The sequence below is a fragment of the Anser anser genome (assembly GCF_964211835.1).
Source record: "Anser anser genome assembly, chromosome: 24".
Lineage (NCBI taxonomy): Eukaryota > Metazoa > Chordata > Aves > Anseriformes > Anatidae > Anser > Anser anser.
Window position 1 is genome coordinate 2,207,780 of NC_139745.1, and position 23,891 is coordinate 2,231,670.

A 23,891-nucleotide genomic window follows, 5' to 3' on the forward strand; every position below is an offset into this window, starting at 1 on the left:
CTTGAGCCCTGCTGGGTGCGGGGAGATGCCCCTGAGCACCCAGTGCCGGTGGGGTGGCAGCAAGGTGGGGCCACTTTTGTGGGGGGTTGGGGCTTGCAGCGGTGGCACAAGTCCTCGTCTCTCGGGGAGTAGAGGAGCCCGGAGGCCGCACACGGCAGAGGATGCTCCTCCAGGCGGGCTGCCCCGCGTGGTGGCACCCGAACCGGGCCAGGGGCTGGTTTGCTGCCCGCAAACTTCTGCCCAGCCCCGTGGCCATGAGCTGCGGCACCCCAGGCAATGGTTCCCAGCCCCTGATATCATCCAGATATCGCAAATGCTCCTTCACCGCTGCCTCGAAGCACGCGGTGAGCCAGGGCTGCAAGTGCCGGGTGTTTCCACTCCTGGGAGAGAAGAAATGCCAGCCAGAGTTTGCCTCTATTTGCGATTTTCCAAGGAAAAGGCTAAGAAACCAGTGAGTCATTTGCCAGACATGCAACGACTCAGCCTCAAGAGGGGCTGGCTGGAGATATTTATGATTATGAGATGAAATGAAATCAAAACTCTCTTTTTACGCCAACTATCCAGGAACAAGAGGCCACTTAATGCTGCCAGCATCAGGTCGGCTCGCAACACAGAAGTGGCTCTGCTGGGCTGGGGGCTGGGGGTTCGGTGGCTTCGCGGCTGCTGATTAAACCAGCCATTCCCTGGGACGCCCGATGTTGTCGGGGGAATTTATGTTTTCTTTATGCGAGCAGTAAAGCTGCTGAGCTGGCCAGATGAAAAACAAACCTGCCGTGCCCTTCGCCGCTGCCAGCACGCGGGAGCTGCGAGCTGCTCCTCTCGTTGATTCTGAAGCCTAATGGTGGCGGCTGGAGGTGGCAGCCCCGCTGCCTCGCCTTCCTCCCGGGGCCGGTTGGCTGTGGGGTGCGGAGGCAGGGGGACGCCTCATTGTTCGCCCCACTCCCACCACCCCTCGGCATCTCTCCGAAGTGTTTTGTTCTGTTCTTTGTTCCTCTCCTTTTCCTTTAATTGGCTGGGAAAGCAAAGCTCAGTTGGTGCCTCCTGCCTGGCTGAGCCTGCCGGAGCTTGCCCAGACGGTGCTGTGCCGCGCCGTGCCATGGTGTGCCATGCCATGCAGTGCCATGCTGTGCCGTGCCATGCCAAGCAGTGCCATACTGTGCCATGCCGTGCTGTGCCATGCCAGCACTGGCCTCCTTCCTCCTGCAGCCTCCCAGGGTCAGAGGTGCAGGCAGAGTGGGGCCGCGTGTCTGTCCCATCCCACCTGCCCATCCCTCCGAGGGGTTTTCTTACGTGCGAGCCTCCAGGGTGCGACCTACAGTGACCGAGCCTGCACGAGGAGCTGGGAGAGAAGCTAACGAGTGACCCCAGGGCATCGGCTTAACGAAGGATGGGTGAGGGCAGCGCATGGTCCCATCCGCTGCAGTCCCCGGCTCTGCCTTGTGCCATCCCTTTAGGACACCGCAGCCAACCCTCAGTGGGGTCGTCCCCCCTTGTCCCCACTGCACCGCGCACCTCGCGGGCGCACACCCACTGCTGGCACCGGCTCCGTCGCTGGCGAGAGCCTCTGATGGCCGCGGGCATCTTTTGTCCTCGCGTGGTTGCCGTCGTGCCCGAGCCCATGCTTGGGGCCAGCGCGAGAGCGGCGGGACCGGAGCTGCCCCCACCACCAGGGATGGGGGGAACGGAGCCCGGGCTGAACTCTGGATGTGGGTTTTCAATTACACAATTAAATGCACAATTAGGTATAATTACCAGTGCTCAGAAGCCGCGACTGTTCATAATAGGCATGTAATCTACTGCAGTCACTGTTTATACTGCTCAGCTCTGCTCCCTAATGATTATGGAAAGCTTTCACATTTGCATGGTTGCCATGGAAATTGGGTTCGGGGCTGACAGTGGCATCACGGATGGAGGACCCCACGGCTCCCCGCGCCCCTCCGCCACGGGCCGGGCATGGTGGGTGCGTGCCCAGGGGATGCTGCGAGGGCCGGGGATGCTGCGGGGCAACGGGAGCTGGTGGGGAGGGCTGGGGATGTTCCAGGGTGGGCAGCGCCGAGGGGATCCGGCGATGACATGCGCATGTGTCAGAGGTCTGCGTGTGCCCGGGCAGGTGCAGAAACCCCAACTCACCTTGTCACCAACCTGTGCGGCCACCCCGGGAGCCGCGGTAGGGAGCATGGGCGTGGGTGGCCACGGAGAAGCATCCCAGCATGGCGAGACGTCCGCGTGCATGAGCATCCTCTGTTGTGCACACGTGTGCCTGCATTATTCATACAAAGAGCTGTGCTTGACAGTCTGCTATAAAGGTTTATTGGCGTGCGTTTGGGAAGGAATGGTGTTACAGCTCTCAATTAAAACCGCTATTAAAGCGCAGTATGTCTAAATTTGCAGGGCTAGCTAATGTGCACCCAAGAGTATTAAAGGGACCGCTGGAAGATCTCTCTAAATCATTAATGCTGATCCGCAACAAAGCTGGGAGCGATGGGAACCGTTCAGAGGGCTGGAAAAATGTCTTGGAGGGCTGGGGTGGAGAAAAAATGACTGGGGTGAGCCAGAAAGCCGTGGGCAGCCTGGCTTGATGTGAAGACCTGCAAAAGCACAGGAAGGAGAGGCTGATGCATGATGCGATCAGCAAAGCCGAAAAGACGGTGGCGTAATTGATGTCTCGGAAAATGAGCCTTGTCCAACAAAACTTGGTCTTGTTTCTCAATGAGCTCATGAGTTTGGCTGATAAAAGTAACGGCGTTGACATAATAGTACTTAGATGCCGATAAGCGATTTGATTTAGCCCCGCGTGGCTTTCCGTTAGAAAAAATTAGCACGGTAAAAAATCAATGCAGCCGGGATCAGAGGATGGAAGCTGGGGAAGCGTTAGAGCGCGCTGGGGCTTGACTTCGAGGGGCTGCGTGCTGGGCTGGGGAACCGTCAGCACCCGTTTCGGTGCCGTGGGAGAAGGCATAAAAGCACTGCTGGAGGAGACAGCGGCTCTGCCCTGCTCCATTTGGCTGCTCTGGACTTGGCGCCGTGCACCCGTCGTGGTGGCTTTGGCCGGGCCGACCCGCGGTGACAGGCGGAAGCGGTGACACGCGCCCGGGGCTTTCGCTGGCTGCGGAGAGAAGTGGGAGCCCGAGGCTCCTGGATCAATAAACATCTTGGCCGCGCTCCTGGCTGCTTTGTTTATTTGCGAGCTCTGAACTCTGCCTCTGGGTGAGCTCTGGGCCGGGAGATAATCACCGTGTGGGGAAGTAACACCTCAGTCCGGGCCTACTTGGTGTAATTTGGGCTAGAAATCCTATTTTCCAGCAGACACTGGTGTGCCAGAGAGGGGCCTCGCCCTGCCCAGGTGAGACATTTCGGGAGGGTGAAGCTTCCTGGTGGGGGGGCCGGCTGGTGTAGGGGCGGTGAGGGGGCAGGGGGGATGATGTCCCTATGGGAAAGAGGGAGATGCTCCCCCCCAGCCCGTGCCCCTCTGGCACTGCTGCACCCCAACGTTTTCCCCCTGTGAGGGGGACACGGGCTCCTCTGCCTGGATTTCTTGGACAAGCAGACGGTTGCTGCACGGGGGGAACCGGGGGGGCTCGTTAAATTGAGAAGGGTTTGGGGATCAGACGCTTCAAAACTCATCGCCCTGAAATTCAAGCAGTCCGTAACCGTGGGATGGGAAAGCTGCTGGTAAAAAACAGCCTGTGGGGTCTTAGTGGGAAATTAGGGGACAGCCACCAGTGAACCCACATCCTATCCGCGGGTCATTCCATGGCTTGGGTCCCTGTTTAGGACCCAGAGCCAGTGCTGAGCCCATGGCGCTGACATCCTGCTTCGCCAAGTGCTGACACAGCAGTGAGCATCCTCCCAGCCTCGTGCCGATGGTCCATGGTGGGAAATAGGGCTGGAAAAGGGCTCTGTGATCCCGCAGGCACCGCACGCCTTCCCTGGGAGCAGGATCCTGCCAGCATCGCCTCCCTCCAGCGAGCAGGGCTGGGCACCCATGGGTGCTGCAGCCATCGCTGGGTACCGATGCCACGGGGAGATCCGTATGGAAAGGGGAGGAAAAACACCAGAAACAGGCAGCGGAGAGGAAAGAGGCACAAAACCGTGACGTTCCCATCAGCGCCGGCCGCATGTCTGATAGCTCCTCCAGCGCCGGCCGGCAGATGCAGGTTATTGCGTATTGATCGCTGCGGCGCCTGGCCAGGCAGCGCTGCAGGCACAGCCTCACCCAGCAGTGTGGGGTGCGTCCCTGCCCCCTGGGGTGGCCAGGAACGTCCTGGCGTGTCCCCATCCCAGCACAGAGCTGGGGGTGGTTTTTTGGCTGGAGGGGATGCACCAGGGGTTTAACGTCTCCTGAGGAGAGGTTGAGTTGTGTGGGGACAAAACGTCCCACCCCAGCAGGATGCTCCGAGGTAGGACGGTGCGGGATGGGACCGCTGGCATCTTGTCTCCCTGTCCTGCGAGTGACTATTCATTTCAATTTTCAAAATATGTATGTAACAGCCTGGAAAAAATGGAAAGGAAAAGTTGGCACAGAGCAGCCCGATCATATTTAAACAGGACATTAAACCCCAAGTGTTTTATTAATAAGATTAATAACCACCCGGACGTGGTTGGCTGGGAAATTTCACACATTTTTCGCTTTTCGCTCTGTGGCAGAAGGAGATTTGGGGGAGAAAACGCCAATTGCCCGTCAGCCTGCACCCAGGCAGAGGCCACGGTGCGGGACGCAGCACTCCCTGCGGAGATACCCAAAGCCCCCCAGCTCTAGGTGATTGTGGGTGCCCTTGGGATCCCACACCTGCATGTTTTGCCTTATTATTCAGGATTATTGTATTTCCCCAGCGGGTGCATGGTGCCCTGGGCACGGGGACCCTCTCTGGGGTGAGGTTTCCCCATGCTCCACCAGGGACCCGATGCCGGGAGCCCCAAGGGATGCGGGGCTGCGTCGGGGTGCCCAGCACAGGGGCGGCACGTCCCGGTGGTGCCGAGGGGGTTTTAGCAAACAGGAGCTTCAGGAGAGGGCTGAAGGAGGGTGGATTTTGAGGGGTGAGTGCCAGAGGTGCTCTGATGCCCCAAGGAACCAGACGGGTATTTGGGAGGGTGTCGGGCTGGGACCCCACACAAGGGCATCCCTGTGCAGAGATGCTCCGGGCAGTTTTTGTCACCGTTTCTCCTGCCACCGGGCTGTGTCCCAGCACCCTCCTCATCCTCGCTGCCCACCCCGCGTCTCCTCTGAGCAGGGGACGCAGCCGCTGTGCCTGGCCCCGTCACTGCCACGCACAGGGGACACAACCCGAGGCAGGGCAAGGCCCAAGGTCGGAGTGCTGACCTCCTGTTTGGCTCTCAGGCTAATTGCCTTGATTAGGGCTAATTAGTGCTCTGGGCCAGTCTGGTCTCTTCGATCAATAGTGCATCCCTTCCCCGCTGCACGTGCGCAGGGCAGAGCCACGAGCGTGGTTTGGGGACACCGAAAGGAGCCGGTGCCTCCGTTTGGACTCCTGATGGGCACTGGAACACAAAAAGCTTTGGGGGAAGGGATTTGGGATGTGACGGGGCTGGGGCATGGACCCCGTCCCCTTTTGTGGCTGGGGGCTGCAGGGAGCTGTGGACATGTCACCCTGGGGCTGGGGCACTGCCTGATACCTTGTGCCCTGGGCATACTTCTGTGGTCCTGTGGGGACACCAGGGTCCTTCCCTTTTCCCTTTTCCCTTTTCCCTTTTCCCTTTTTCCTTTTCCCTTTTCCCTTTTCCCTTTTCCCTTTTCCCTTTTCCCTTTTCCCTTTTCCCTTTTCACTTCTTTTTTTTTTCCATTTTCCCTTTTCCCTTTTCCCTTTTCCCTTTTTTTCTTTTATTTTCCTTCTTCCTTTTCTCCCCATTTAGGCCCAACACCTGGCCCCAGCCCCTTCCCCACAGCCCAAGGGGGCTCACCAGCATCCGATCTGTGCCTCCAGACCCCCCTCTGCTCCTGTCCCCTCCCGTCCCCCCCAAAACCGCCACACCCAGCCCCTCGCTGGGCAGTTACCAAACCCCCAGCAGCTGACCTGACTCCCCCAGCGATGCCGTCCATCCCGGCCCATTTTCATCCATCCTGGCCCATTTTTGTCCATCCTGACCCATTTTCGCAACATCTGGCTCAATTTTCCCCCCAGAGCAGTGGGGGGCAGCGGGAGCGCTGCGGGGGGCACATCCCCAGGGCAGCTGCAGGGACGGGGCTGGCAGCGAGCCCCCGCACCGTGTGGGGACCGAGGGCACCCCGGGAGCAGCGGGGTTGGTTTGGGATCAGCACCAGGGCTTTTTACCCGCCTGGGAATTCGCAGCACGTCCCTGACTCGGTGACTCCAAACACGGATTTAATTTGGCAGCAGGAGGCTGTTATTGTTACGGCCCGCTCAATAAATACCAATTGATTATTAAAGGCCTTTTTTTTTTCTTTTTTTTTCTTTTTTTTCCCCTGAAGCTCACCACTGGCGAGGTCCCCTCCAGCCCTGGGGGAGCGCGTCCCCATCCCCTCCTGTCCCCTCATCCTCACCCCTGGGGCCATCGGCTCTCCTCGGGCTGTGTCTCTTTCACCCGCCCTCGCTGGCTCCCGGCCCCAATTATTTTTAATTCGAGCACCCGAACAAAGGGCTGCGCGGAGGCTGCGAGCTCGGGGCACCCTGGGGAGGCGGCACTCGCCAGACAAAGCAAAGCAAGCCCTAACGATGGGCATCGCCCGCATCCCCTCCCCGCCATGAATTATCCATGGGCCGCATCCTCCCTGCAATTAGCACCACTGTCCTTAATGGGGCCTGGGACCCCAAGGAGGAGGAGGTGGGGCTGGGTGCTGCTGGGTGCTCCTGGGTGCTGTGCTGAGCAAGGACCGCCCCGTTTCCCTTCTGTGGGGACCCCAGTGGGGACCCCAGTCTTTTTGTCAGGCCGTCTGTGCTGTCCTGCTGGGTTTTCCCCTGAAGTTGTATGTGGAAATCCTCTTCCCCCATGGGGAAGCACCAAAAAGGCGATGGCTTAGGGCAGAGGCACGCTTTGGGTGCAGAAGCTGGGGCAGCACGCACGTCCCAGCTGGCAAATCCATCCCAGGTGGCTTTGGGGGGAAGAAACTGGTTTTTCTGGGGAAAAAAAAACCCATCCCCCTATGACCTCTCGAAGTGGGACTCAGCCCGGTGTGCAGGACAGTCCCGTGTCCCCATCGGACACGGGTGGCTGATGTCCTGCTGTAGGGTTTGGGGTGCTCGGGGCGGGTTGGAGCCTTTCAGCCCCAATGCTCGCAGCATCTCGGTGCCAGCCTAATGCGGTGGGCATGAAAAGAGGAATAACCGATTAATAAAAGCAATTTTTATGGATGTTTAAGAAGTCTCTAATGAGCTCCCATCCACTGCAGCTGCTAATCGCTGCGTTTAATAATGTGCTGGTGGTCACGGCGCGCTCTGCTAAGGCGCCTTATTAAATCCTCGCCGTGATGAATGGGAAAGGTGGCAGCATGCTTAACAGCAATTGTTATTTTGCTAACGTGCAGCAATTGTTGGAAATATGAAGGGCTCCAGTTCTATTAGGGCTGCACATCCATACATGCGTGCCCATTTGTTTCCAGCTTTTGTGCCTCTCCAGCACCAATATTCCTGCCGGCGCGGGAAGATGGGTTTTGGGCTGTTGGGTTTTCAATAAATGGGATTGCTATTAAATTCCTAAATAGTAACGGCGGCGCTAATGATGTCCTGCACAGCCCGTCGCTCCTTAAAGCTCCCCAAAAGAGCCTTGTGGCTGCTCGGGGGAGCCCCCAGGAGCCGAGCTCTGGCTCTGGTCCTCGTGCTGCCGCCGTCCGCGGCCGCTTCCCACCGCGTGCTGCTTTTGCATTCCGCCCCTGGGAAGATTTATGGAGCCACCAGCGCCGCGTCTCCCTGCCGGGCCCATCCGTCTCCCCGGCTGACAATAACTCGCCTTTAATATGTGCATATGAAACCCGTAACCGCTGTCACTCCCCGTCCTAAGTGGCTCGAATTAGAGGCTTGAAAAACGAGGGCGAGCGGCCGAGGCGGTGGCTGGGCACCCAGCAGGTGGGAGGAGAGGGAGGGCAGCTCCTAAAGGTGCTGGGATGGGCGCTTAAGGACGGGGCTGGTGGATGGAGGGGCTGGGGAGAGCAACTGGGTGCCCTCCGCGATGGGAGAGGGAGGATGGATGGGGTTTTGGGGAGGGTTTCTAGGTCAGGGTGAGCCCTCCTCCCAGCGCACCCATGGGTGCCACCTCCGCGCACCACTCCAGCCCCTCATCCCCAATGCGGGAAAGGGCCCCAGGGGCAGGCAGCTTCCTGGCAGGCAGCTCTGCCCTGCCATTAAAACCAATATTTGGGAGCCACGCGCGGCTTCGCCTCCCCGGCGGCCGCCTCCGGCTGCTCCTTTGGCGGCGGCGATGCTCCGGGGGATTATTTTTGCTCCCCGGTTCATTAGCGCGGTTGTTACCAGGCAGATTCCTCGCCCGATTTTCTTTGCAGCCTGCAGGTCGTGGGAGGAGGGACCGCCGGTTTCCATAGCAATACGGTTGGCTTTAATCAGTATTTCTTTCCTGGGAGAATTGATTACGAAAGGTGTCACTAAATAAGTCAGTAAATTGGATTTTTTTTTTCCCTTTCTCTTTTCGCCCCTCTCCCCTCTATCAGATTATATTAGCAGCGTCTTTGAGTCGCTGTTCGAGATCCGGGGGAAATTACCTCTTGCTTCTTGCAGATGTTGGACTAAAGAACTTAACCAGAAGAATTAGCATCGAAATTGCCTGCGGCTTAATCCTTGTCCAAACGGTGCCTTTTATTGGGAGCCAGGAGCCAGCAGCAAATCTCGCCCTCGCCTCGGGCTTGGCTCTCGAGCTGCGTCACCCTGAGCCCTCCCGTCCCAGCCGGGGCAGGAGCTGGGGAGTTGCAAGTTTTTGGAGGCTGGTCTCTCACCCCCAGAATTTGATATTTAGGGATTTGGGTTCCCTGCATCTCTCCTGTCCTCCCACCTCGTTTGCTGTCCCCACGCATCCCCCAGATTTAGGCTGTGGGAGCCCCCCGACGCCACCAGCGCCTCTGGCCAGAGCCACCCTCGCTGTCACCTCCCCGTGGGTGTCCCCTATATTGTGTTAATGCAAGAAGGCAACTTTCTATATTCAATAACATAATTTAGCATCGGGCTTCTGCAAACAATCTGCCAGGCTCCCCCGTGCCCTTCAGGTGCAGGGCACATCCCTCAGGCTGCCTTGGGACAGCAGCCGCGCTCTGGTGGAGGTGCCCACGTCCCCGCTGTCACCGCTGGGGACACGGAGGAGCGGGGCTGGGACAGGGACATGGCTCCGCTCGGCATCCCCAGACCCGTGGGGAAAGCCCCCTCCTCCACGCACTCCCCCATTTACTAGGGATTTTTTCGGGGGGTTTTGCTACATTTTAATTAATTCTCAGCCTCCGAGTGTCCATGCTGCTAATGTGCTTTCTGCTGTGAGTCTTCGGCTTAATCATCAGCCGTGGCTCATTGTGTCTAATTGAGGTGCTTGATTAATCACAGTTTTATTTGTCTGAAAGCGTGTTTGTTTGGAGCTGGCATTTGCAGGAAGGCGTTTGCCAACGTTTCCGTGCCCTGGCCCAGCAGCCGCCCTCAGCTGGGTGCCGGTGCCTTGGTCTGGTGTCACCGCCACGTGCCCTGCTGCGGGGACAGCGACCTGGGGACATCTCCCTTGTGGCTTCTACAGGGCCGGGGGAGCCGAGGTGCCGCCGAGGCTGAGCTGGGGACTGGGGAACTGTGTTGGACTGGGCCTGGGGGGTTGTTTGCCGTGGGATGGGATGGGATGGGATGGATCAGATAGGATTGGGATGGTATGGATACATAGACGAGACAGTATCAGATGGGATGGGATGGGATGCGGTATGATGCGATGCGATGGGTGGCCATGGCCATTGCCCAGGTCTTTTCTTCCCTTGGTTTCTCCCTTTGGCCTAACTTAGGCTACAAGTAGTAATTCAGAAAGGTTCAGCCCGAGTCTCTCCCCAGGCCACCCAGCCGTCCCCACTGGTGCTTCCGTGGGTTCACAGCCAGGAGCTGCTCAGTCCAGTGTCTGCCTTCCTCCAGGGTTTGGGCTTCTGGTCTTCTACCACCCCGTGCCTCAGTTTCCCCGTTAGCCTGGCAGTGAGGGTGAGAGGAACCAGCCCCTCTTGGCGGTGCTGGTGGCCCTGGCTGCTCAGCTCCACCAAAGCCTCCATCCCATCCCATCGCTCGCTGTTCCCATCAGCTGGGTGTTAAGGAAAGGAGCTCTTCCATTGCCACGGCTCAAGAAAGGGGCCAGCGAGTGGAGCAAAGTGGCACATCCAGGGCATGTAGGGACGTGGGGACATCCCTGAGGAGAAGATGGTAGCAATGTCATTTGTCACTGTGCTCCTTAGCAAAGCCCAGCCATCCTCTGCAGATGCTCCTGGGTGCGATGCTGAGCAGAGCAGGACTTAACCCATTTCCCAGGTGGGTAAACTGAGGCACAGCAGCAGCTCCAGGGCAGGTCTGGCCCATTGCCTGTGTCCCTGCTCCGTCCCCTGTGCCCATCCCTCCCCAGGACCCTGATGCCAACCCAAGGCATGGGGCCACCCCCCCCGTCGTCCTCGGTGGGGGGACCCTGGGGACCATTTTGAGGCCATTTGTGGGGACAATTAAAGCAGCCCATGAAATGCTTTGTCGGATGGAGCCTGTCTGCAGGAGGGTGTCGACCGGGAGGCAACTTCTGGTGGGGAAGCGTGGGAATGAATCACTTTGACTTCCTTGTCTTTCTGACAGCGGCGGTAAAAAAAAAAAAAACACCCAAGTCTCATCGCAGCTTATCGCTCCGGCTCAGCATTTATATAACTGTAAAAATAATAGATGCAATATTGTATCTCCAGCCTGTGCGCAGTATAAATAGTATTTGAATGTGCTCCGAGCCTCCGTATGAGCCGGCTGCCACCATCGGCTGCGCGGAGGTTTCCAGAAGAGCTCAAGCAGCTCCTGGTGGGTGGGATGGGGCTGCCCGGGAAGAGCCCCGCTGCGCGGTGGGACCCCGCCGCCCCGCTTTTGGGTTGCGGAGAGGATGCTCAGCCGGCCTGTCCCCTGCTGGAGCGCCTGGGGCTCCTCGCTGCGCTGGGCAGGGTGACAGCAGGGACCGCTGCGGGGACGCGGGGCGACGCACGCCGAGCGCGGAGGCAGCGGGAGCCTGGTGGGTCTGGGGGCGAGCAAGGCTGCTGGGGTGCTGCTGTCTCGGAGGTCTGGGGGCTCTGGGGGGGGTCTCCTGCCCTGTGGGTCCCACCTCGGCTCACCCCGAGGAACCGAGCCCGTTGCCTGTGGTGTCAGAGCCCGGGCAGGGATTTGGGGTCCCCGGTGTGAGCTGCTTGAGACGCTCGTCCCCCCATCAGGCACCTCCGTGCTCTGCCTCAGTTTCCCTTCCTTAAACTGGAGCCAAACCCCAAAATGGGAGGGTGCTGGCCGTAAGCTGCCTTGTGCAGCACTTGGTGACTTTTGGACTACTTTTGGGGGGCACCCGTGGGCTGGCACCATCAGCTGCCACGGGGCTGCATCCCCCAGGGAGAGCCGCGGGCTGTTGGAGCTGGGGCAGCTTTGGGAAGGGGCCGGGGGGTGCCGGGGCCCGGGGGGTGCCCTGGGACGGTGCTGATGCTGGCGGTGGGTGCACCCATGGGTGCCGGGGTCGCATCCTGCCCACGTGCCGCGCTCCTGGGGCGCAGCGTCTAGACAGCCGGGGCTGCTGCTGCATTCCCATGGCAACGCGGCCGGATGCAGTGGCCGGCGAAATTAAATAAATAACGGGGAGGAAAAAATGGCAGGAGACAGCCAGGGCCGCCCGGGGCTCAGCAGGTGATGGGGAGCCCCAGGGGGGACCCCAAAGCTCTGCCTGTCCCCCCACAATCTCGTCCCACTGATCAGGGCACCCGTGGGGATGTGAATCCAGCAGTGCTGGGATTTGGGGGCAGAGAGGTCCCAGCAGGGGCTTTGCTGGGCTAACAAAGCCTGCAGAGCCTGGAAAAAAACCCCAAGCCCACTCTCTTCAACCTCGGCGCACAACCATCAGCAAAAGACCCGATTTGCACCTTTTTCACCCGCTTCGTGCTCGCGCCGTGACCGTGATGCAGTGGGGCTGCAGCTGGGCCCTGGGGCCGCATCCTGCCCGCAGAGCAGCCCATCACTGCCCGCTGCGTGGGGGCACGGCGCTGGCTCCTTTAATTTATTTTCATCTGCGCCGCCTGCGATTTCGCGAAGGATTTTGCAAGTTGGAAGTAGGTCAAGAACTTGTTTCCAAGTCATTAAATGAAGTCCCTGGGTTCGCAGCGGTATTTGCACCTCGTTAATAGTCAATTCGCTCGCTTGCCATTAATTTAAATCGCAGCCAATTTCCCTAAGTGGAGATGTGCGGCTCCTGGGTGCGGGTGCGGTGCCGGGGGTGCCCCAGCGCAGGGTGCCCCGCTGCTGGGCAGGATCCGACCCAGGCTTCATCCCTCGGTCAGTCCCACTCACTCCGTTCAGCCCAGCACCGCTCAGCACCCTCCCGGGGACACCCAGTGCCACCACCTTCCTGGGGGCTCCAGCAAACCTCCCTTCCCGCAGGACACCCCGCTGCCAGGTCGGATCCTGCCCAACATATCTAACCACGGGGTTTCCCACCGGCCCCCAGGATTTCTTGCAAAACCTCCCAGAAACGGGGCAGTTCTGGCAGCGAGCAGCCGCGGCCGGCGCGGGCCCAGCAGGGAGCTGCGCTCGCAGCATCTTTGGCCGCAGCAGAAGGGAATCTGCGATGGAAAAAAAAATCTATTCAAATGCAGCTAAATGAAAGTAAATCCCTGGTGAGCCCCCGGCATATGGTGTTCAGAAGGAAATAGCCCGGCTGAAGGATGATGGCCCGTCGGGGGGCAATGAATCCGCGCTCGGCTCCTGCCACGCCGCGGGGACGGGACGGGTGGATTTAAGCCTGCCGCATTGTGCGCGGGGCTTTCAGCAGGGATTTGTGCCCCGGCGCCCAGATGCTGCTGCTGACATCGAGCTCGGTGCCGCTGAGCGTGGCAGGAGGCCCGGGGGCCGCATCCTGCTCTGCCGCCTGCTCTGGCCTCGCTGCAGCCCCCGAAAGCTGCGCTGCTCGTTGTCGCCTTGCCACGAATCGTATTGGGATCATTGATCCTTGGTGCTGAGCTGGGGTTAAAAATCCCCCCTGCAGCATCTCACATTTGGGGTTTCATCTCTTCATCCTCTACCCTATTTCCCCCCATGGGCTCAGGGCTGTGTGGGTCTCCAGGACCCCCCGGGAAGTTGATCTGGGATGTGGGCAGCACCCAGACCTGAGCCCTCCTGGAGGGCCCCCCCGGGCTTTCCCCAGGGGTCCAACACCAGTGCACGGAGCCCAGCGCCTGGGAGGGGTTCAGCATCCCTTGGCGGTCCCAGGACTGGTGCTGGAGCCCCCATCACCTGGCTGGTGACACCACTGTCGCGTTGGAGGGGACAAGTGCCAGCAGCAGGCACCAGTGATGTCCCTTCCCAATCTCCTGCCATGCCTGGCTGGCGCAGGATGCCATACTGGGACGCTGAACTGGGATGCTGTAATGGGTTCCATACTGGGATGCTGTACTGGGATGTTGTTGATGTACCGGGATGCTGTACTGGGATGCCATCCTGGGATGCTGTACTGGGTTCCATACTGGGATGCCATACTGGGATGCCATACTGGGATGCTGCACTGGGATGTCCGGCTGCTTCCCAGTCTGCTCAGCCCCAAAGCAGTTGTCTGAAGGCAGGGGCCGTGGCTGTTCATCCTGTCCCACACTGAAGGACCGCACTGGCTGCCTTTCTCCGCTGCTTTTCCCCGTGCTGCCTGCTCTCCCTCGCTCAGCTTCTGGCGAGAGATTTGTGGCACAAGAAGGGAACCGCGGACACTGAGGCGCTGGGGACATTTGGGGACCAGGGAGCAGGGGAGGTGTCGCTCCCGCTCCAAGCACCGTGCACAAGTGTACGTTGTCCTGCTCCAGGTCTGGGGATTTTGAGCCTCCAGTAGCACCGCGCAGCTCTGCTGCAAGGAGCCAGGGCGGAATTCGGGCAGCCGAGGTAGAGACTGGGGAAAAGGGAAAAAAAAAAAAGGGGGATTTCCTCCTGCCCAGCCACCAAAATCACCATTTTTCTGCTGCTGCTTCCCTGGGGAAGTCGCCAGGCTCTGCTGCTGACATTTAGAGCTGGGAGGAAACCTGCCCGTCGCACTTCAGAGGCTTTCAACAAAGCCATGCTGGCAGGTGAAGGGAGTGCTTTCCTCCTGATATTTCCCAGAGGGGGGCAAGAAAAGACACAAAGAGTTTTCGTTCAGGAAGAAGATGATGTTTCTCCCCCAGAAAGCATTCCGCTTATGAAAAACATCTGAAACTGTTATTCCGCAGCAAAACTGCCCATGTAAGAAAGAGTGAGCAGGATGAGCCCAGGGCAGGGAAGGGCGTGTGGGGGGGCCTGGCCGGGGCTGTCCCCGCGGTGCAGACCCCGAGGAGCCACCACGGGAAAATGGGCTGGGAACCCCTCGGGGACCTGTCCCCTGTGTCACCGTGGTCCCACATCCCTCAGTGCCCTTGGGCTTCGGGGGACAGGGGGGTGTCGGGGGTCCCGTGGTGGCAGCCAGCACACCGCAGTGCTTTTGTTTGCTCTTTTATTTAAAAGCCCATAAATACACAACCTGGGAAAATCGCTCCTATTTTCTCCCCAAGCACTGGGAGGAGGCACCGGGCTGGAAGCACGCAACAGCCAGGAGCAGCGTGGGGAGGGGACGGGGGGGTCCCCAAGCACTGCAGGGACAAGTGGCACCGGCAGGGCACAGCAAGCGAGGACATTTCCCCTGCCACCTCCTCTCCGTGGGGCTGGAGCATCCCGGGGAGATGCTGCGGGACGGGGATGTGTCCAGGCTGCGGTAGCCAAAATCATCGCACGCAGTGCGCTCAGCATCCACACGTGGCTCCGCAGCTTTGCGGGGGGACAAGGAAGAGGCAGCAGCTGCGGTGCTTTTTGGGGTGTCTGGCCTCATCCTTCTCGCTGGTCCCATGGGGGTGCTCAGGAGCAAGCAGGAGGGAGGGACCGGAGGGACTGTCCCCCCCCCCCCCAGCTCCCCTGTGGCTATGGGGAGGTGGAGGGGAGCCTCCCCCAGCCCCAGCGTGGTTTTTTTTTCCAGCACGGGAGCTCGCTCCCGTCTCTCTCCACCGGTTAATTATTGAGGCTTTGGGGGCCGCGATAATATATTTATGCATCTGTGTCAGCAAACGTGTCAGCCCCATTGCAGCTGAGGCGAGAGGATGGAGCGGGGCGGGGGGGTCTGCAGCCACGGAGCATCCCCGGGGGAGGGCGAGGGGAAATAACGCAGGCGCCGCGGGGTCCTCGCAACACGCGTGCCCTGGGGTCGCTGTGTCCACCCACGGCCACGTCCTCTGGCCACTGCCTCTCTCGGTGGTAATTAAGTGGTTTTGGACAGGGCTCTAAGAGCCATTAGCTGTGACAGCTGGGACGTGAGGGTCGGCTGCCGCGTCCTGCTGGCTCCAGCCCCCGTAAAACCCCAGGCAGGGTCTATGCAGGGGGGTTGGGGCCATGGTGGCTCCTGCTGACACCAGGAGAAGGGACGGCCCCAAACTCTGTTGCCACCATGCAGACATGCTGCTGCAAAGAGGTATAGCACGGGTGGGTGATGCTCTTCCCCATTTCCCCCTGGTCCTTGTGCCACGGGGCAGAAAAGAGCCCCATGTCTCCTGCCATGGCCCCACAAATGCCACCAAAGTCCTGCAGCCCCCCCCGGCCACTGTCACCACGGCTGTTATTATTCTATCTTGTACCCACAGGGGTGGAAGCAATAAGAGAACAAAAATTGCAGCTGCCGGGCAGGAAGGTTTCTGGTTTGGGAGGTCTCGGATGCGGGAGGGATTTGGGGATTTGCAGCTGTGAAACCTGCAGCCCGCTGTGAAATCTGGCGCGGGTGCGCCCAAATTGTTTGGTGAATTGGGTCTGCGCAGCTCTGCCCGTGCAGCCGGAGCAGAGCTCATCTCTCCGTGCTTGTCTCACGATTTACTTAGTGCAGGCTGCGAGCAAAGGGCTGGGAAAACTCATCCAGGTATCGCCACGGGGCACGGCGGAGCGATGGTGCCACGACCGTGGGCGATCTGGGGACGGCAGCAATGGGAAGCTCCTTCCCACTTGAATTTGGCGTCAGCACCACTAAAAAATCGCATTTTGCTCCGGCTCCTTGGGCTCTGGGTCTGGCCAAGCCCTGTCCCTGCTGTCCCCAGGGCACCTCCCCATGCTCTGATAGAGCCCAGCCACTTCGGCTCCTTGATTACAATTAAATCTTTGCGGGGACCGTGTTTCAATTAACAGGACTCTGGCATGCGCCTGTGCCCAGCTAATTGGTATGATTTGCTGCAAAGGGAACTTTTGGGCCGATCGATGAACTAGAGAGTGTTTAATTAAGAGGGAGCCCTAAAACTCCTTGCATTGATCAGCTGCAGGATTATCTTAATTAGCAGCGGGCCGGTGTGGGGCTGCCCAGTCCCGTGCCCCCAGGAGCATCACCTGCAATGTTGGTACAGTAACGGGCGAGGGGGGGAGCAGGGTGCTAACGAGGGTGGGTGGTTAACGGGGTGTTATTAGCATGGAAATAGGTACCTGGGACCAAAGGAGGATGGCACAGGGAAGCTGCACTGAGCTCCACAAGTGGCTGAGTTTGGGGGGTTGGAGGCTGCTCAGGTTCTTTGGAGGCTTCTTGCAGAGCACACCAAGGGCTGGCAGAGCCGCTCCCTGCCTTTAAGGCGCTGCAGAGCCCTGCGGATGGGCTCGCTGGCTGCCCTTGCCTTGCTTGGGGCCACATTTCATGAGTTATTGTCCAAAAGTGTGTAACCACGTCCTCCTCTCTGCCTGGAGATATGGCACTGGGTGCCTTGGAGCCTTCTCCTAAAGGGTTGGGGAGAGGATGCTCTGGGTGCTGGAGCAGCCCGTTAAGCGCTCGCTGCAACGTCTCCACGTTTGCTCTTTGTCTCCTGATTTTCCTTCTCTTTAAGCAAGATTCAACGAGGCTGAAAGACGCAGGATTTGCTCTTAGTGCTGAGGGAATAAGCTCAAGTAATGGTGCACGCAGAGCAGCGTTTACCTGCCGGGGCAGCTCTGGCATCATTTGTCGGTGCAATTAGCATCCCTCGCTCAGCCACGGGAGGGCCGTGGTGTCTGCTGCTAATTTTGCCTCTCTGTGTAATGAAGAAGGATCGGGCTGTGCGGCTCGACTGGGCTCTTCTCAGCTCATCCTTGCTCTTCCAGCCTGTTCCAGCTCGATGAGCTGGGGTTAGGGAGCTGCGTGGCACCAGGGACGTCCCCTGGCTCCATGGGATGCTCCTGGGGGCTCCTCCCAGCCCCATCCCTTGGGTCGGAGGCTTGCCGCTACCCAAAACCTTGCAGCTTTGGGTCTCGCTCCTGCTAAGCAGCTCCGTCAACAGCCACCAGATCGATGGATGGCTATAAAACCCGAGCACCACGCTCCTTGTATCATTTATTATTTACACCCCTCGATTTAAAAGATTTACAGCCCAGTTGTGAGTATTTCCAAAGGCTGTTTCCTTGGAGAGTTTAAATAGCGCGGGAGTGAATTAAGCCTCAGTGCAAACAGCCCGGCCCCAAGGGCTGCGGGGGCTCCGTGGTGGCTTTGTGTCGGGTGTGACAGAGCCAGGATGGCTTTCCTCTGCTGGCTAAAATGTCCCTTAGTCAGAGCTCTCACTAGCCCAGCTCAATGAGCACTAACGCAGGTGATGCTTCGTGGATGGGAAACTGAGGCACAGCTGAGGGCTGTGCGCACCTTGGTGGCCAGGCAGGATGAGATGTGTTTGCTGCAGTTCATGCTTGCAAAGCACTTAGGGAAGGATTTTCACCACCTCGTTTATTTCTCCTGTAGTTAGGGCTCATTAAGCGGGGCTGAAGGGTCCAACCGGGTCTCCCGGGACACGGGTGCTGTGGCCCTGGGGGCGGCCCCAGCTGTAAATCCCCTGGGGTACTTTGGGAAAGCCCGGCGCCTCCAGCAAACATCCAAAGCCCTCCTGCAAGCAAAGCCAGCCACAGCTCCGTGTTGATTTTTGTCCAAATTGCTCTTTTTTAACAATAATCCCCCTCTGTGGCCTTTTCCCCCCACGCGCATCAGGTTCGCGGTGGAGAAACTGAGGCACGGAGCGGTGCAGAGGGCAGCTGCCGCAGGGAGGACTCGGGTCTGCAGCTCGCTGGCTTTGCTGGGTAAATCTGGGGCATCTCTGAGAGAGAAGAACCGGGGCCGGGCTGTCAGAAAGATAAATGTAAAGAGGTTTCGTTTTTGTTTTTTCTTTGGCAATGCTGCTGGAGATGCATCTCGCCGCAGATGTGTTGCTGCTGCCCTGGCCCCAGGAGGATGGGGGTGTCTGGTGCGTGCACCCCGAAGCCCCCTAAAAACCCACTGCAACGCGCTCCTCGGATCTCTCTTTTTTAACTTAAAACAGTCAGCAAACGCCCCAGGGCTCGCCGTGCGCCTCTGTTACCACCTTTTCTGAAGCTAATTCTGTAATTAGGAGTAACGGGCCCAGAGCTGGTGGCAAATGCAGCCGTAAATAGACAAGGGGCTCACAGGCGGGTACAGCGGTGCCCGTCCTTACTTTTGCCGGCCGTGCGGTATTTACAGCCGCGCTGGCTCCGTGTCCGTGGCTTACAGAAGACAACGGCGATCAGAACGGAGCGGCGCTGAGCGGGGAGGGCGGCGCACGTGGGGCAGGCACGCGGCGAGCTGGTGAGGACAGGGAGAAAAATGTCCCGGAAAATACCAGGGGAGGCCGTGCCCTAAATGGGACGGGAATTATTCCCGGCACAGGCTGAGCAGCGGGGAAACCGAGGCACGCAGGGTGTCATGGGGGGGGGGGGGGGAAGGCTCGCGGCTCCCCCCTACCCCATCCCCAGCACCCGCCAGGGAACGTTCCCAATAACTCCTCGCCCGCCGTGATGTATTTGCCTGCCGCCGGCCAATGAATCATGCAGACGTTTCAGTCTATTGTAACTAATTGTCCATGGGATTTCTCATTAATTACACGATGCTCTTTGCCTTTAATGTCCGCGGAGCTGCCGCGGTGACTGATTCCCTGCGCTGTCCCCTCCTTTGTTCTTCTCCAGATAGCGGCGCTGGAGCGGCAGATCTTTGATTTCCTGGGCTACCAGTGGGCGCCCATCCTGGCCAATTTTTTACACATCATGGCCGTCATCCTGGGCATCTTCGGGACCATCCAGTACAGATCCAAATACCTCATCATGGTGGGTGCCGTTAAACCGGGGGGAGCCGGGCGGCGGGAGGGCGCGGGGGATGCTCGCAGAGCCACGCGACGTCGCGCCCTGACCGCCTCGCTCTGTGCCGGCAGTACGCGGTGTGGCTGGTGCTGTGGGTCGGCTGGAACGCCTTCATCATCTGCTTCTACCTGGAGGTCGGGCACTTGTCGCAGGTAAGCCCCAGGTGTCCGTGGCATTGGGTGCTGCTGCCTCCTGGCCTTCCTCTTCTCACCTTCCTCCTCCCTTCTGTCCCATTCCGTCCCTTCTGTCCCAATCTTCCCATCCCTTCTCTTCCATTTCCATCCCATCCCGCCCCATTCCTTCTCTTCCATTCCCATTCCATCCCTTCTGTCCCAATCTTCCCATCCCTTCCATTCCCATCCCTTCCGTCCCAATCTTCCCATCCCATCCCTTCCATCCCATCCCTCCCCCAACCCATCCTATCCCACCCCTTCCATCCCACGCCTTTCTCCTCTCCCACCCCATGCCTCCGGCTCTGCTTTTTGGGGCAGCTGGGACCAGCCCCTGGGGTGCCCCCAGCCCCTGGCACAGCACCCCCCAGCGCTGGGGGATCCTCAGAGGGATGGGTGCTGCCGGGTGCAGCGCGGACCGTAGGGGTGTGGTGGGAAAGACGGACGGACAGACGGATGGGTTGGCCGAGCTGGGGACACCAATGGGGCCAGTGGGAGAGCAATGTGGTGGTGTGGTGCAGGAGGGTCCTCGGGGGCACCAAATTAATGAGGCTGGTGAGCTGGGAACTTCATTAATCCCCTGCCCGCTCTGAGCACTGCCTGGCTTTTGTGGGCGGTGTGAGTTGGGTGACACCACTTCCAAACACAACGGTAGGAGATAGAGCAGAGGAGGGTCTCCATCCTGCTGTAAATGCTGCGCTGCATGGCCCCACTTTTCCAGGGTCTCCTGGGGCTCTGGGAGGGTTTCTGGGGTCCGTGTGCTGCTCCGGTGACAGGGGAAGACGGGGAGACCCCAACCCCCAGGGGTGCACATGATGGACAGGGCAGCTGAAAATACCCAGGGTGGCTGAAAATACCGCAGGGGGGCGGCCACCAGCGCACTCTTAGCCTGGGCCTGGGGTGTTAAATGATAGCTCTCACATGAAAAGAGCAAACCTAATGTCGTGATGAAGCGTCGCACTTCGCAGTGGAGGTGGCTGCGTGGAAGGAACGCACAGCGCGTGGCTCCAGGAGCTGAAACCCGGGAGCAAGCCCAAGCCCCTGCTGGTGCTGAATTTCAGCTCAGCACCGTGCACGCCTGGTGCAGGGGCAGCAAACCCTGGGGGTGGCAGCCTTGGGATAGGGAGAGGAGTGGGTTAATTGGATGCACTTCATTAACACACCCACCGGTGCTGACCTGCCCTTGGCGGGGGCTCCAGGCAGCGAGCAGTGAGAGCACCGTGTCCGTGCAGCTTTGCAGCGGGGATTTTACTCGTGGAGCATCCTCGGGTTGGAAAAGCCCGTTTTTTGTCCACCCCCCGCTGTGAGCCCGGGTGGGAGCCCTGGGTCCAAGGTGGTGCCTCTGCTCCCCTCCCGCAGGACCGGGACTTCATCATGACCTTCAATACCTCACTGCATCGCTCGTGGTGGATGGAGAACGGGCCGGGCTGCCTGGTGACGCCGGTGCTGAACTCCAAGCTGGCGCCCGAGGACCACCACGTCATCACGGTCAGCGGCTGCCTGCTGGACTACCAGTACATCGAGGTGGTCAGCAGCGCCGCGCAGATCTTCCTGGCGGTAAGGGCCCCCCGGCACCTTCCTCCGAGCTGCTGGACTCCAGCGAGATGTCCCGGCACCTCGCCACACCGCGGTCCCGGTTATAGTTCGTGGGTGGCTTTGGCTAAGCTGCGTTTGGGAAGAGAGGAGCGAACGGGGCCCGCGCGAGGTCCCTGCCCATGCCTGCGTTCCCCAAAGCGCGGCACGGTGCGGGCTGGGTGCTGCAGGACCAGGGGGTTGCAGAGCCCAGCAGGCAGGCGATGCGTTGGTGGCACGGCGGGCACCGGGGGCGCTGCTCCTCTCCCCGCCTGGCGTCCCACGGGTGCTGTGAGCTGGAGAAGAGCGGTGACAAAACGTTGCCGGGAGTCTGAGCCGACGGGGATGCGCTGTGTGCTGGAAGTGCAGGGTCCCCCCCTTAATGAAATGGTGACGCTCTCACCTCGGGGACAAAAGGGCAGAGGGGAAGGGGTCATATGTGGGTGCAAAGCTCCTGGGGAGTCCTGGGGGTTGCAAGGGAGTTGGGGTCCGGAGCCATCCCACCTCTGTGCCCCAAGCCAGCATCCAGCCGGGTGTTCCCTGGCATCGTCGCAGCGCCAGGAGCAGCTCCATCCATCCTCCCCCCATCACCCTCATCGCGGTGCCGCTCGCCCCGATAACCGGCTTCTCTCTCTGCCCGCTTTTTGTTCTGCAGCTCTTTGGCTTCGTCTACGCCTGCTACGTCAGCAAAGTGTTTCTGGAGGAAGAAGACAGCTGTGAGTGCCTTTGCTATTAGTCACAGGGGCGAGCTGCAGCGCTGCAAAAACATCCCAGATGGCATGGGGCGCAGGCAGCTCTGGCTCGGGGCAGGTGAAGGGATCACTTTATTTGGGATTTTTGCCCCTTTTTCCCTCCCTGAGAAGGCAGCTGCACTGTGTCGGGGTGTGACATATCACCTCGTGCCATCACCTCATGCCATTGGTCCCCCCAGTTCTGTGTCACAGCCCTGAGCTGCCGCATCTCCCACGGGTGCTGTGGGATGGCAGCGGTCAGACCTTGGGGTGCAGAATGGGACTGGTGCCACCCAGAGTGGGGTTTCACCCCCCTGGGACAGAGCACGCCCCCGAGGGCCTCCGGACCTGCATCGCAGCAGGGAGCATCACCAAGCCGTTGCCCTTGCTGCATGCAGCAGCCTCTGAGCCCTGATAAATCCAGAGCAAATCCCCCTGGAGTGAGCCCAGCCCCATTAGATGTCTCCAGCGTCCCCGTTTCGCTGTTTCCTGCCCCGTTTGGGAGGTGCTGGTTTGCACTTGGCACCAGGGGGTCCCACAGCATCCTGCCGCTGGCACCCCAAGGTGTCACCGTGCCGCAGCCCAAACCACAGGGTGCAGGAGATCAACATCAGATCCAGTGGGTTTGCAGCCATCCCAACACCTCCCAGCTCCAGCCTCTCCTTGCCTCCTCCTTCCGACAGCCCTGTGGGACGCGGGGACCAGGAAATGTGACATATTGTGTCCTCCTGGCGAGCCTCCCCACGGACAGAACCATGGCCAGAGCCACCAGACGGGAGCAAATCATCCCCACCATCCCTATAGGATATGTTGTACTTCTGAGCGGGGGCAGAAGGGGAAATTTAAGCCAAGAAGCGGGCTAATTCTTCTGTAATCTACATCGTGCGTTTCGCTCCGACAATAATCACCGCAACCACCCGTACGGAAGTGCTGAGTACCCCGACAACAATTAAACAGGCAGTTACAGCCGTGGCCATCCAGCCCCATTAAATGCTCATCTGCCATTAATTAATTCATGCCAGCTGGCAGCCCCAGCAGCCGGGCGGAGGCAGCGATGTGCTGCGGCCGCCAGCGCAGCAAAGCCACCGAGAAGCGGCCGGCGTCCCCCGCGTCCTAGCGAGAATGCGTCCGGGTGGGTACGTGGAGGTGTGAGGTCCTTTGCAGGTGCTGGATCCCATCGTGGCACTGGGGAAAAACCCTGGGGGAGCTGCAGGAAGCCCGGGACTGGGGCTCAGCATCCCCGGGACTGGGGCTCAGCATCCCCAGGGTGCACTCTCCCTGCCGCTGCCTCTGTAACCGCTGTAGCGGAAAGGCAAAAATCTCCGTGTGAAATTGGACCCTGCCTGTTGTAATAACTCGCTTATGGATCCGGGGATCTGGCACGGGGCTTATCTGCCGCCGCTGTCTTTGAAGCGTGTTTGCATTCCAGGCGGCTGCGCGACACTCAAACAAACTCGGGCGCTCAATACACTTTTAATATTAATGCCGCTGTAGCCGAGATTCAAATGTATCTTTTTAATGGAATATCTTATTAGATTTGGAAATGGATGGGTGCCATCAAAATTGAGAGCTGGCTGAATATTAAGTCAGAAAGACAAATAAGGGGCGAGCGGCCTCCCTCGAGGGCGAACCCAGGCGAATTTCGGATCCGGGGGCGTTTGTGGGGTCGCCCCTGAGCGAGTGGCTGCGTTGCAGCTCCTGCGGTGCCCAGCCTCGTGGGGTGTTCCCGATGCTGCCGTGGGATCCAGCACCAAAAAAAGAACTTACATCTGCAGGGTACCAATGGGGATGGGGGTGGGGAAGGCCCTGGGTGCCCTGCGTGCTGCCCTATCTGCTCCGGTGAGGCCCTGGGCTCTGCCCTCCGCACTCACAGCGCCGGAGGAGGATTAAACCAGCGGGCTGGCAACGCGGCCACGGCGGGCACGAGAGCTGCCGTATCGGTGTCTGCGATCCTCCTAAATTACATGCTTTAAATGAGACGCAATTCCTCCATAATTCCCCCTAAATGCCCGCTCTGCAGACAACGATAGGGTAATTTCACCCGCTTCGTCCAGCCCTCGCACGAGGCTGCTGTGCCGGGGCCGGTCCGGCTCCGT

The 23,891-nt window shown here is 59.6% G+C and overlaps 1 protein-coding gene across 6 annotated transcripts in view; it reads left to right on the forward strand.

Moving 5' to 3' along the window:
• NKAIN1 (sodium/potassium transporting ATPase interacting 1) overlaps positions 1-23,891 on the forward strand; it is a 30,215-nt gene that overhangs the window by 2,378 nt on the left and 3,946 nt on the right. For 2 of the 6 annotated variants that reach the window (XM_083810412.1, XM_083810413.1), the window contains 4 exons: positions 19,152-19,289; positions 19,394-19,474; positions 20,852-21,049; positions 21,720-21,780. In XM_083810412.1, the coding sequence (XP_083666538.1) occupies positions 19,152-19,289; positions 19,394-19,474; positions 20,852-21,049; positions 21,720-21,780 (478 nt within the window). Of the gene's footprint in view, positions 1-16,430; positions 16,565-16,584; positions 17,564-17,658; positions 18,252-18,290; positions 18,775-19,151; positions 19,290-19,393; positions 19,475-20,851; positions 21,050-21,719; positions 21,781-23,891 lie in introns of those variants that run through there. The other 4 variants (XM_083810416.1, XM_083810414.1, XM_083810415.1 and 1 more) reach the window with 4 other exon arrangements.